At 29.5% G+C, this 15,064-nt stretch overlaps 1 protein-coding gene across 1 annotated transcript; it reads right to left on the reverse strand.

Moving 5' to 3' along the window:
* Positions 1-1,115: 1,115 nt before the first annotated feature.
* On the reverse strand, positions 1,116-2,263 carry LOC113376257 (acanthoscurrin-2-like). Its single transcript, XM_026616165.1, has 2 exons — positions 2,114-2,263; positions 1,116-1,409 (listed from the first exon to the last, which is right to left on the reverse strand). The coding sequence occupies exons 1-2, from the start codon at positions 2,261-2,263 to the stop codon at positions 1,116-1,118; spliced, it is 444 nt and encodes a 147-aa protein (XP_026471950.1).
* Between the last annotated feature and the right edge of the window lie 12,801 nt (positions 2,264-15,064).

Consider the following 15,064-nt stretch of genomic DNA (forward strand, 5'->3'; position numbering starts at 1 on the left):
TTTACCCCTTATCAAACGCCACTGGTAACAAGATCAATCTCATTACTGTTCTTCCAACAGGAGAAAACGTGTTGAAAAGGCAATTATTGTAACACGTTGCACTACGATATGAGCAACGATTTAGTATAATGACTTTCATTCAAAAGTTTTCTATACAAGAAATGTATTATGAAGAGTACGATAGACTTTGTTAGTCATTAATTTCCGACAAAGATCAACTATGTCGGTCCCTCGTACTGATCAATAGCATTATATTTTTTATTAGCACATTATTAATCATGCAGGTAACTTATGTGTAGTAAATAATAATATTAATATATTTGATGCTTTTTGCGATATGATGAATAATGTTAGAACTACGCGGGCAGCATGATCTTTAAAAATATAAATTAGATGACAATGCAGAACCGTGCAGAATATGTAACAAAGTTGCGTTAAACCAATTTATTTACAGAAATTCTTCGTGCAATACTTTTCGAAATTGAGAAATATATGTGAGAGTATGTATTAGATGTGGCAATAGAAAATTTTCATTTACTAGTTTAATATGTTAGGACATGTGATGAATATTGCTAAGGCAGCCAAGGTGATAGAAACATGTTCGGTGATATATTATTCAGTATTGATATTTTCTAATTTTAAGGAAAAAAGATGAAATAATGGAAAGATGGTAGTGTTATGTTTTCATATTTAATGCAATGAGTATGATTAAGTATGAAAAAAATAGAGAAATATATGCAAATACACAATCCACTAAGTTTTGATTTGCTGGTGTTCTTTGTACCGTCATTATTCCAGAGCTAAATCTTAACTACTTAATTATTTTAATTACTCGACAGAACATGGATAGATTAAATTATATTCAACGCATTATTCTATGTATTATCACTTCAGAAATTTGTGAATTCAAATGAAATGTATTGATTTTTTCATGAATTTCTGAAAGTTTGTAAAGTTGTGAAAATTTGTAATTTTTACATTCAATAGATCTTCCGAAAGTCTTTCACATTTATTTCCGTAATAGTATTGTTCAACACTATTGTTAGCTACTGTTAGTGAAAATACGAAGTTTAATCAAAATCGTGCTCTTAAAATTTTGGGAAAATATATTATTCCTACATACCTCCGAATCCACCTCCGAATCCGCCGCCACCGCCGCCGCCGCCTCCGAAACCTCCTCCAATGCCACCGCCTCCGAAACCGCCTCCTCCGATACCACCGCCTCCGAAACCACCTCCACCAATTCCGCCACCTCCGAAACCGCCACCACCGTGGCCAAGACCACCGCCACCAAATCCACCCCCGAGGCCTCCAAAACCGCCACCGCCGCCTCCGCCTCCTCGTCCAGGTGCGTTATATGAGTAGCCTGCCTCGGGCCGAGCGTGTGCCAACGCCGCCAATGTCACTAACTGCAGAAAAAAATAAATAATATATTATTTATAGAAGAAATAAATAGAAATAGAAAATTTTATACGGTGACTTTTGTAGCGTATGGAAAGGATTTTGAAAACTTTAATAATTTGAAAAATCGCGGTATAAAAGTGTCTTCAAAATGGTGAACTTTTAAGCAGTAAGAATTTTCAAAATTTTTGATATTAAAACTTTTAATTTTTGGTCTTATTATACTTTTCATTCAAGGGTTTCGACTATTTTAGTAGATAGGATTCGATTTATACTGTATAATCCGAATGTTTGCACTACCATGTTAATGGTAATGGCACTTGCAAGTCACTGTCTGGCAAACTTTATTTCCGTGCCAATAATTTAAATACCATAAATATCACATGATTCACTTCAAGATTGTTTTAAAATGTATGATCCAAAATAGGATAAAATCGTAGAAAGCAATCTTGGACTTCTTCGGGGTACTTTTGAATAAACCAAAATTGCATATGTTAGACTTTAAATCCAATTCTTCCAGCGTCCAAAGACGATTTATCGTTGTTCACTTTGAAGTTAACAAATTGAAATTAAATCCTACATCCACAAAATCCTTCACTGTGAATGTTTATCGATCATGACGCACGATTTGAGCTTTTTACCAGAAAAATCTCACTATTTTCCACCGAAAAGTTTCGAACTTAGAAATGTTAAATAAATCCTTGTTTCTCACCACAAACGCTCTCATGTTTCTATTTTCTAAGATGGACACTGCAGGGATGTGTCTGTGATTGTCTTGTGTGACTGTGCTGTGTGATTTGATGCGATCTTCAATCGTATATATAGGGATTCCCCCGTCCAACTGATGAACGAAGAGCGTCATAATCTTTTATCTGTTACTCAGCTGCTCGAATCTTTCGCGGGGATAGTTGGGACGGCGGCCGACGTTCACTTCCCAGAGCGTTTTCTTCGCGAACCGCGTTATCGCGTTTTCGTCCGCTCGGCTGCCGGGTTTCTTGCATCCCACAAGCGGACGGACAATAATATTGTATTCTATGACTATCACCTGTTTAACCTTTTGGAAAATACATCTGCATGGATAATATAATTGTTATATTGATTCATTTGATTTTGTGCCCAAAAGGATTAAAGTGTGATTTAGATAATTAACATAAAATTTTGAAGAAAAAAACTGTTTAGATTACACAAACCACACCCGCACACACACACACACACACACACATATATATATATATATATATATATATATATATATATATATATATATACATATATATATTAGGGTGGTCCTTAATATGGACATTTTCAAATTTTATTGCTCCCAGGGGCTCAAATGCTTCAAATAAAATTGATAAAAATAAATTCTCTAAAAGTTTTAGCTCTTAATATTAACTTTTAGATAGTGCGCAATTCAATCAAAGCTTCGTATGGAAAAAAAATCGAAAATTTCAAAAATGTTTTTAAGGTATAACTTAGCGACAAATGTATTAAAAGTTACAATTCGTGTCATCTTCACAATTTAATTTGATCGCTAAGTTATATATAAAAAACATTTTTAAAATTTTTGAAAATTTTTCCATGCTATTTCCAGTATTATTATATTATTCAAAAATTTTATTTATTTTATTTATTAATTTGATTTTTATTATTATTTGCTTTTATTTTATATTAAATCATCATACTACGGATATCATTTTAATGTAAAATCTATCCTTTGTACTCTTATTTATTTAAATTTATGTTATTATTTATTATTATTGCTAGATGTTAAATTATTTAACAGTTGTAATAAATATTGTAATTAAGAAAAAGAAACAAAAATTCCATATAAAACTTTGATTGAATTGCGCACTATCTAAAAGAAAATATTAAGAGCTAAAACTTATACAGGATTTTTTTTATCAATTTGGAAGCATTTAAGCCCCTGGGAGCAACATTTTTTTAATTAAATTTCGTTTAATTTTTACATTTTGTAATTCTAAATTTCTAATATGTTTCCAATTAAAAATAGCCCATTTCGGGCACTGCGGTGTGAATTGGCAATGGGAAACCTCTCACACTATTTTTCCCAGAATTGAGTTGAAGTTTAACTCAGCTCACGGATCTGGGGCAGCACTACCCATTATTATTATTATATAAATATACATATGTAGTGGTGACACCACAAAATTTATTATAATAAATATAAGTAATTTAATTAAATAGCAATCTAACAAAATATTCTTTGAAAAGAAAAATTCAAGATTTGAAATTACACATCCTAGTGCTCTTGATAACAAAAAGAGAGTTCAAAGAGAGTAAAATTACGAAAATTACGAACTCAACTTTTTTATGCGTTTTTAAATGTATAATATTTAAATATTAAATCAATTTCTTCTATTTTTATTGATTTATATGGACTTGTATGTATGGATTTATATTTAGGGTAGGGGTCACAATTATATAATTTTCCCAAAATTCTATTCATAAAATATACAAATAATTAAATTTGAAAAATATGGACTTTTTTATCATTCTATCAAAAAAATGCATATTATATTAACATTGCAACGTCTATTTATTTGTTTGAATTTGAGCAATATATTGCAATATTGAAATGAGATCAAGAAAAGATTTTAATTTTGACTCTTCTTCGCTTTTTTCAAAATGTATTAAATTTAATATATATTATTAAATATACAATAATAAAGAAGAAACCAGAAATATTGCTCAAATAGATTAAAATGAAAGGATAAGAAAGGGAATCTGCAGCACTTTATTCTGATTACGTAGTTGATATATCATAGTTGGTTAGATGATTGACCCAATAATAAATCCTTCAGATGAACGAATTATATTTTATTGCCAATAACAACTTGTATGCAATAAAATTGATTATTTTGCAATCAATATATATATATATATATATATATATATATATATATATATATGGTTCACATATTGATAACCAGTGGGAATCATCTGTTTATTACTGAAATTGCACGCACTGAAATTCCAATATTTTAGTGGAAAAGGACGAAATTTTATAGAGAAAATTATTTTTTACATATTGAGCTTAATAATTGCATTTTTATTTATATGATTTATATTGTGATGTCTATTTATTTCTTTAAATCTGATCAATTAGTCTTTTCACAAACTTATTTTAAACAAGATAATAAAAATGATTTTATAATTTAGTTATAATAGAAATGTATTATAAAAATAAATAAAAGAAACAAATATAAAACGCGATGAAATGTGGTTGCATAAGCAATTTGAACTTGAACCACATTGGTTTAATAATATGAATATTTTTGTTTAAAATTGCAAACATATAATTATATATAACTAGTGGGGCGCATGGCATCGTGCCTTAAGGCAAATTGCTGGAACTTCCCGTACCAAAAATTATATTTTTTTAAAAAGATTAACATTTTTGAAAAAAATTTACTCTGAAAAAATTAGATTTTTGAGAAACTATAAATTTTTGACAAAAATTTACTTTTCTTGAAAAAAAAAGACTTTTTGAAGAAAAATTTATTTTGAAATATTTTGGAAATTCTGAAATTTTTTTTAAAGCGTCGCCGTCTAACGGATAAACATTGAACTCATAGAAATGTAAACAAAATTTATACATATTATTAAAATCTCTATAAAATATCTGATAATTTGATGTGCATATGTCTAATGATCATTTTTCACCGCCAAATGGCATTTTTTTATTTTTTTTACTAGATCTCCGAAACCGCTAGACCTGCCTTCATGAAAATTTAATCAGTTCTTCATCTTGTTAATACAAGTCAAATGGTTTTTAAATTATTCAAATCGGACGCTCCGTTCTCTTAAAAACTGAGTTACCGTTTTTGGTACTTTTTGACCCATATCTTTGGAACGGCTAGACCTGCCTTCGCCAAAAACTAATCAGCACGTCTCTTTATCAATACGAATCGAATGTTTTTTGAATTATTCAAATCGCTTCATCCGTGTTCCCGAAATCGTCGACGAAAATTTGTATCACACCCACACACATACATCCTTTTTTCGTAGGTATGCCAAAATGTTCAGAAGGTTTTGAAACGTAAAGATATATAAAAAATTTTATTTTCGATTTTTTTGTGATAACTATAATTTGCCCTACTGGAAGTTAATTAAAAGGTATGTTTGAAGTATCAATAAATATTCTAAACTCCAGATGACAATAATAGGAAAGATATAATGTAGACATTTAATATGAATTAATGTTTTGTTTTTCTGGGTATCATAAAACATTAATTAATTTAGAAAATAAAATAATACAAACAAATATAAAAAATATTAAAATATGGTTGCACTATCAATTTGAACCTGACCCACATTAGTCACATTGATAGAATGGTATGATAATTTTTATAAATCACCAAAAAGTAGGTGTCATCAAAAGCAAGGGTTCGAAGTATTAATATATTACAAGCCCCAAATCGCAATTATGACCAAGAAGCAATGTCGACGTTTAATTTGAATTAATCAAATTTCTCGAGCGGCATGCATGACGGTACATCTTTATCCCGAAATCTATTCGCGCAGATTAGAAATCTCAGATTCGTCAGTATCATCGTCTGATATAAGCAAACGATATCAAATGCATCCGATGGTTTCTCGTACTTGGTTGATCCTCTCTCCCAAAGTTCAATGGAAAGCGATGTATCTCCATCCACAGATCATAGTTGCTCTCCGTGTAGTATGGAATCTCGAAACGGCTTTGATTGACTTTTTCTTATGGAAATATTTGTCTTTTTTATCGCGTTTTGTAATAATTTTTGCACCGACAATGCTAGTTATTATACATCGCATATTGTAGTAAAATCAAATATATTATGACTTCGGTCGCATTATTTTTTTTTTACTTTTACCAAAACGACCTAATTTATTATTACCATATTTTTTGCACTTTTACCAAAATTGAAATATCATATAACAAGAGATTTTATGCTTTATAGTGTTTATAATTACTAATATGGTACTTAGTATTGAGCATAGTATCAGTACACATCACATATTGTAGTAAGGGGGTGTTCTGGTCTAAAGGTGTGAATTTTATGCTATTTTTCAAGGCCATAAAAGGCAAACAATATTTTTACTATAATTTTTATACAAGTTTTGAGATGAGACTAATGTTTTGAGAATTTAAACAAAAATTAAAATTAAAACTGATCAAAGTTTTAATTCTAGAAGGCGATGAAGTGGGGGGGGGTCCCAAAAAATTGGTACCTGACCATACCCATGATTTTAGTCTCAAAATAATCTGAAGAAAAAAATTATGTGTACCATTTTATTAGAATAATGTCGATTCAGCATGATCGACTGTTTTTTTTAACAAAAACTACTTTTTTGATATTCTTGAATTTTTGAAAAATTGTTAGAAACGGAGCTTGAGGATAAGCGTAGTTTATACTGAAGAAGAGGACTAGAAAAAAGACTCTGTAATTTTTTTAAGTAAATCGGTTCAGTAGAAGTTGAGAAATCGTGGGTATCGTTTCTAAAAAAACAGTTTTGAGAAAAAGAGAAAAATGCGTTCTAAGTTTTGCAGAGGAAAGAATTCGAAAAGGATTATCGTGATCAACCATCTATATCTCCGGATAAAATTGATTCGTTAAACTTTAAAAATATTTAAAAAAAACAAAATCGATTTTTTAAAATTAATATATAATATATTATATTATTTATTTATCCATGAGCAAGCCGTAATCAATGAAATAATAAATATTTTTATGCTAAGGTTTATAATCACTGAAATTATATTTACTCGTATATCTATGCGTATATCTATATTTTTAAATTTATTAAAATTATTGCGAATTTAAAAACTAAAAATCTAAAAACGAAATTAATATTCTCTTTACTACGATGCAGATGTGGAGACATAACTTGAATAAATCATACAAATCCATTATCGTTACTGATAACTAAACGAAACAGAATAAAAAAAATTAAAATACTGAAATTTTATTGATTCTCTCTAAGCATGATCCTTATAATAATATTTGTGTAAATTTCAAATTGCAATATTTTGTACATTTATTTTGTTAATATTCTGTTTATTATTTACATTTATATTTTTGTATTTAGGTTTAATTTTTTATTTTGTATAAAGTTTTGATCGACAAAAAAAATCAAATTGCATTTATCACAAGAATTATGTGAATTTGTTGAAATAATTTGAATATTTTTCGCATAACGTCGCATTTTGCAGTAAATTCAAAAGTAGTATGATGAATTCGGCTGAATATTTTTTTATAAAATTTAAAAAGAAACTTCTTTTGTAAAAGTTACATTTTACTTAAACTACCCGCAGAAGCTCTGGAGTATTTTTAAAAACAGGAGCTTTCATGCTTTATAGAGTATTATAATTATTGCAAATATACATGGACACTTATTGAATTTATTGAAAATTATTTCTCTAATGCAGATGTAGAGATATAATGCAAATAATAAATATAAATAATAAATCATACAAGCCAATAAACAATTTAAAGTTCTAAAATATTTTTAACTTTCCATAGGGTAAGTTATGGTAATCGTCCAAAAATCGAAATTAAAAATTTTTGCATTTCTTTACGTTGTGAAGGTTTTTGAACATTTTGGCATACCTCAAAAAAAATGGACGTGTGTGTATGTATGTATGGATACAATTTTTCGTCCATGTTTTCGGGCGCACGTATCAACCGATTTGAATAATTTAAAAAACATTCGATTTATATTGATAGTGAGATGTGCTGATTAGTTTTTGGCAAAGGCAGGTCCAGCAGTTACGGAAATACGGAGCAAAGAGATCAGAACACAATTACTTTATGCAAGATATAAAGAATACAAGTATGAATATCTTGAGTAAAGTAGTAGCATTAATAAGTATTTTTGTAAAATTAGCATTTTGAAAAATGCTATGTAAAATGAAACAACTTATAACGAAGTGTTTGCTCGACAACCTCTCTAGATCTCTTACTAACAGTTGAACGCTCGGGGTCGGCAAACTGTCAATTCATACGGAAGGATTCCAAACATACAGTCACACGATGTGTTCTTACGTTACTCACAGCTGATTAATGGAACTTATATTATTATGTTACGTATTTCAACAAATTTAAAATATTATGCAACAATAAGAATCTACAGATGTATTATTAAAACATCCATAGTCGGACAAAGACGCGTGCGTTTAATGTCAAAATCACAAGTAAAGATTTCTTTGTTGCGTCCAAGCAGCGGCGGTCGCCGTTTTGCCGTTTCCGTATTTCTTCAATCTTCATCGTGACTTGAATTGATCTTGTTTTTTGAAAAACCGGATAACATTAATAAACTCTCTATTAAGTGCGATATATGCGTGATATATCCGTTTATTGAAAAATAATAAAGACTAGTGGAGCGCATGGCATCGGGCCTTAAGACAAATTGCTGTACCAAAAATTATTTTTTTTTTAAAAGATTAACATTTTTGAAAAAAAAATACTCTGAAAAAATTAGATTTTTGAGAAACTATAAATTTTTGACAAAAATTTACTTTTTTTGAAAAAAAAAGACTTTTTGAAGAAAAATTTATTTTGAAATATTTTTGAAATTCTGAACTTTTTTTCAAAGCAATCGTACTGCTTTAACATAATCTCTCTTAAAAAATCTCTATAAAATATCTGATAATTTTTAAGTGCATATGGCTAATAATCATTTTTGACCGCCAAATGGTATGTTTTTTTACTCTTTTTTACTAGATCTACAAAACCACTAGACCTGCCTTTATGAAAACTTGGTAAGTTTTTCACCTTGTTAATACAAGTAAAATGTGTTTTGAATTATTTAAATCGGACGGTCCGTTCCATTAAAAACTGAGTTACCGTTTTTGGCACTTTTTGCCCCATATCTTCGGAACGGCTAGACCTGTCTTCGCCAAAAACTAATCAGCACGTCTCCTTATCAATACGAATCGAATGTTTTTTGAATTATTCAAATCTCTTCATCCGTGTTCCCGAAATCGTCGACGAAAATTTGTATCCGCACACACACACATACACACACACGCATACATCCATTTTTTCTAAGGTGTGCCAAAATGTTCAGAAGGTTTTGAAACGTAAAGATATATAAAAAATTTCATTGTTTTGCGATTACTATAACTTACCCTATGGGAAGTTAATTATGATGATAAACGCCAAATTTACAAATTTCAGAAAAAATAATTATTAATGAATGGTATTGTCAGCAAAAGGGGGTATTTTAGCCTAGAATTTGAAAAAAAAGAATTTTGTTTTTTTTTTTCACATATTTTCAAAGTTAAACTATTCAAGAATATGTGTACAAAAGGATTTCTGAAAATGTATATGTATTATTTTTTCCTTACGATATCCATGATTTCTCAACTTCTACTTGATCGATTTACTTTAAATTTTTACAGAATCTTCTTTATGAACTTCTCTTCAGTATGAACTACGCTCATCCCCAAACGCGATTTTAACCATTTTTTTAAAAAAAATCAAGATATTCAAAAAAGTGATAAAAAATATTTTTCTTCCAGATATTCGCTATGTTGTGAAAAAACATTATTTTAATTTGTCCGTATAACTGTATACGATAGCGACAATATTATAGATTAATAATATATAAATACTTTTCTCTTCCGATTATTTGGAGGGCTAAAAGTTGTTAATACTGTATGACTAATTTTAATATGATTTTTTCTATATTCTCCAAACAATAATAAATAACTTGTCAAAAAAAACATATTAAAAATATTGTTTACTTTGTTTTTACGACCTTTCTAAAGTCGCTAGACTAAAATAATATCCCCTTAATCTGAATTCATATGACCTAATTCACGTTAATATGCATCGAAACCAAATGACAAAACTGCTGACTTTTACAAATTCTAAAACCAATGGCTCTTTATTAAAGTAGCAATATCGGGCAAGGGATTTTTTCACTGCCAATTGGCACATCAGCCCGGTATCTATCCTGTAACCACCGAATAAAAGCCCATATCTCTGACCACTGAAACCCGGGAAAACCTATAATTTTGTTCAAAGTTTTTTTTGATTTTTGAAATAAGACATTTTTGCATTGTAGTAATTTTGGTTGACTTATGACGTAAGATATCTACAAAATATTCGGTAATAAAGTTGGTCAGTATGGTCCAGCGAACTGATAATTATCTTACACCTATGTTAGTAAAACTGTGTTAAATGTCATAATTAACAACAACTTTCATTTTTGCTGTTTATCACTCGACTAGAAAATATAAGCATAGAGTTGAACGGATTCTTCCATGAGCGGAAAATACGACCTTGCGAAGGTCCGCTAACTGACGCTGTTTTAATTCAATTGTTAGGAGTGGGTTTCGACCACAAGTAGGTTAAGGTCTTTTGTATATTTTGTAATTTAATTTTATATGCAAAATTCACCAGAAAAAAGCCCTAAGTGTTTGTGAAAAAGTACGCATTGAAGTATAAAATTAAAATAATAAATATGCATGTTTTGATTGTTACCGATATGCGCTCCAAAAACTATGAGAATTCAGTCACATTTTCTTTTTTGAAATTAATTATTTTAGAATCTATTATGCTTTGTTAACCATTGTTTTATAAATATGTATAGAAATATTCCCATCGATAATTTAACATTTATGTAGAACGTGAAGTATTAAGTATTACCGTGAATTTTTTAACACATTGTATTACTCTCGCATAGTCCATAGATTTAATAGAGTCCTTTGAAATAGTGAAATTAAAAAAAAATTGTGTCAGCTTGAACTTTCAATTCAATATTTAATTTGAAATTATAACATAAATTATATTGTTATCTGGTCGAGGTTTACCATGGCTTGGATGTTAGAGCTAGGGGCTTTCAATAAGAAATTCCAGGATTGATACCCGTCTTGGGCAGCTTTATGTCAAGCTTTTTTATACACGTAGTTTTTATAGCAATCAGAACTATTATGTGTTCTATAAGCTGTACTGAACACTGCTTATTACTAAGACTTTTTGTTATGGTTAGTAGGCAATTCATTGATTGACCTTACCCCATCTGAGATATAGTTCTATTTTTTATAGTGAACGCTATTAGAAGACAACCTTCAAGTTGTCATTCTAATTGGGGTATTGCAGTAATGCCGGATTAAAGGCTATTTTCACAACATATTGCTATCTGTATTTTCAAGTGAAAATCGTTGTCACTGTTGCCTGGTAACAGGCTGCTCGAAGTGGATATCGAACCCTGGACCTCTGAATCAAGTCTCGTCGCTCTTAAACGCTTACCTACGGGCAAGCTTTATATCAAGTGACATCAGTTTTCTTGTGAAAATATAGATTGCAATACGTTTCCAAGTGAAAATAGTCCTTCATTAGCATTACAGCATCCAATAAAAGGAGAGATTTAGAGAAATCCTAATAATAAATTCATAAAATAGAGATAGGCTATTCTAAAAAAAAGCCACGTTGTTAAAAAGTCATCACAGAAAGCTCATAAGACTATTTAATTCTGGTCGTTTTGTAATAAAAATAAACAACAAAAAATTGGTCGAATAACCAAACTAGGCCCAGCGGTGGCGTAATCAGTTCTGATTACTTCTGATACCAGCCTTGGATATCAATTGACATCGTTTTTTTTATTATATTATTATATATATTATATATATATATATATATTATATATGTATTCCAGCATTCAATAAAAGGTTATCAGTATTAGAGAAACCCCAATAGTGAATTCATATAATACAGATAGGCTATTCTAAAAAAAAAAAGCCACGTTGTTAAGAAGTCATCACGGAAATCTTATAAGACTATTTAATTCGTATTGTTGTTAATAAAAACAAACAACAAAAAATTAAGAAAATATTGGTCAAATAACCAAACTTCCGACGTGAGCTAGCACCAACTAGTCCCAGGATCGTTGGTTCGATCTCAGCCCCGTCCAAGTCCGACATCTTGCAACTTTGATGTCTTTCCACTTGAGATTATAGTTCTCGAATATAGTCTCAAATGAAAATCGCCTCTCGTGGGTATTGCTGCATATATAATAATAAAATATCAACAAATACTTCGAATGTAGTTAGTCACAACTGGATTCGACAACTACTGGGTTGCCATCCATTCAATAAGGGGGCGTCCAATAATCATGTGGGGTTTTTAAGGGGAGGGGGGAAGGTTGGACAAAACATCACAAAACATCACGTGAGGGAGGGAAGGGTATAGTAAGATATCACGTGTATTTATTTTTTACCTGAAAAAAAGCAAAAATTTTACAATTTTTTTACGTAAATAAAAATACACGTGATGTTTGGTAGGGGGGGTAATTTTGAATATCCCCACGTAACATCAAGGGGGAGGGGGTTCAAAAATCCCTAAAATGTCGATCACGTGATTATTAATAGACACCCCAATTACTGAATGTCCTGACAGATTGTAATTAAAAATATAACAAAAAAGAATAACCAAACTTTTGAAGTCGCTTTATTATAGAATTAAATTATTTGCATACAATTCTTTGTTTTGATTTATACGTAAAAGGTATACGGATGTTACCGCGATTCGGTTGAAAAAAAAATTAAAAAGTTTGTAAATATAATCAAGAAGATATCATACAAAGAAATATTGAAATTATTTATTGCAAATGTGTATTTTTATTGCAAATTAAGCTTTCACCTTGTGTGTTTGTATATTTATCACCGCGATTGTGAATTAATGTAAATGTGTTTGCTAATCTTTGACTTTGCGCGTGAAATGACGACTCATAACATAAATTGATTGTGTGAATCTGCATTGCATATTCCGATGATTAGATTCACGATGTGTTCGTTCATGATTATGTCTACATTTTTTTTCTTGTTTTAAATTTCTATCAACAAATTGATTTTATGTAATCGATTGAGAAAGTTAATAAATTTTGAGACATTAGATAGTAATTGTTTCATGGTAAAGGAATATTTCACCAATGTTTGTTATGAAATCAAAATCATTACTGTTCAGCAGCATTATTTGATTAGGCACGTAATGATAAAATGAAGTAAGTATTTCAAGTACCGACATATTTTTTGTTATTTTTGATTGTCCAATGTAACTATTTAAAATAATTGATTCGCCAATTTACCGATCAATTAGCATTAACTTTTTTTCTGAAATTTTAGGATCCAAAAAATATTTTGTCATAGATTAACAAATGTTTTCATGTATCGAATACAGTTCTTGTCTTATCTACACTATTTAAATAAATTGTCGATTTACTGTAAAATAAAATATGTTTCTAATTGATCAGTATTAATTATTTGAAGATCACAAAAACAGGTTATCAGTTTTTTATTACCAATAATGTTAGAGAAGTAAAACTGATATAGAATTTCATAAAGAGGAATAACTTTTTTTTATGATAGCAAAAGAGCTAAAATATTTTTTTTTGTTATTTGAGGAAAACTCATTTGGATATTTTTTTTAAATTTTTTTTACTGGGATTGTACTTTCAAATAAAAATATAAATTTGTGAAAATATGCAGTAGTTAGATTTTTACAACATTTTCAAAAAGTTATTTGGTTGATTCTATATATTATTAAATTTGTTTCACTTATCTGAACATGGTGGTTGATTGTATTTAAGTTTTTATTACATCGATTATATTTAATTTAATTTTTAAATTAAATATATAATTCTTTTTTTGTAAATATAACCGGTAATTGAGTCTTTTATTTATTATGTGTAGGTTTTGTGTTTTTTTATTAATTTTTGTGTTACATCGTAGATTTATTCAAATTGGTACTCGTTCAAATATATTTTCTTTTTAAATAACTGGATGGATGCCCCTTAATTTTTGTATATATATATATATATATATATATATATAATATAGGTTTTTGTTAGCTAATATTATTAGCTATATAAACCAGATGTCTCATTTCCATCGAGGTGAATTGTCCCTTAACAGGAACTTCTAAGCATTGAAATTAAAAACACTCTTGAAATCACAATTGAATTACCTAAACATTCACTAAAATTATGATTTACAATACTTTAATTTATAGGCGTATACAGTAATCGGGTGTATGTATTGAACAACTGTTGTTCAATAAGTTCTGAAGAAAAACCAAAAATGAAGGCTTTTAATTCAGAATAAATTAGTATATACAAATACACTTTTACCGGTCTTCTTTTCGATTCGTAATAAAGTCGAATATAATGAGAATTCAAATTATATTTAGACCACAGACATTTGAAAAACGATTGTATGCTTTTAAAAAGGCATTACTTATGCTCTTGATTTCTATCACTATGCGGAATATGCATTTGGCACTTCTGCTACTTCAAAAGATTTATAGCATTAGAACTTTCAGCTTCTTCAACTAATCTTATCACAGCTAATAATAACGTTTATGCAAATACACTTCTTAAACTTTCTTTGCACATTGCATAGCTGCCGTTGAAATGCAGTTGTCATTGGCGTAAAGAAATCGTGTCTTAGTTACTGTGAGCACATTGTTGGTAATTTGTTAGAAGTACTCATAAACTAATATGCGAATAATAAATTAATTCTAAGACATATTTTATGTAACCCCTTTATAAGTTGAAAACAACGTTAATATGAACGCAACAGTGCGTGTCGCGTGTTCTATGTGATGCAACTTGGATATTGCGCCTAGATGGGTCCAGGTGCGAAGCTGGTGCACACGATTTT

Source organism: Ctenocephalides felis, unplaced genomic scaffold (genome assembly GCF_003426905.1).
Source record: "Ctenocephalides felis isolate EL2017-DRISC unplaced genomic scaffold, ASM342690v1 CF-g0.4_SCAFFOLD_01886, whole genome shotgun sequence".
NCBI classification, from domain to species: domain Eukaryota; kingdom Metazoa; phylum Arthropoda; class Insecta; order Siphonaptera; family Pulicidae; genus Ctenocephalides; species Ctenocephalides felis.

Coding starts and splice junctions, on each gene's coding strand:
- LOC113376257 (XM_026616165.1), bottom strand. CDS start 2,263: ATGACGCTCTTCGTTCATCAGTTGGACGGGGGAATCCCTATATATACG. Junction 1,410..2,113: donor GAAACATGAGAGCGTTTGTG/GTGAGAAACAAG, acceptor TTTTTTCTGCAG/TTAGTGACATTGGCGGCGTT.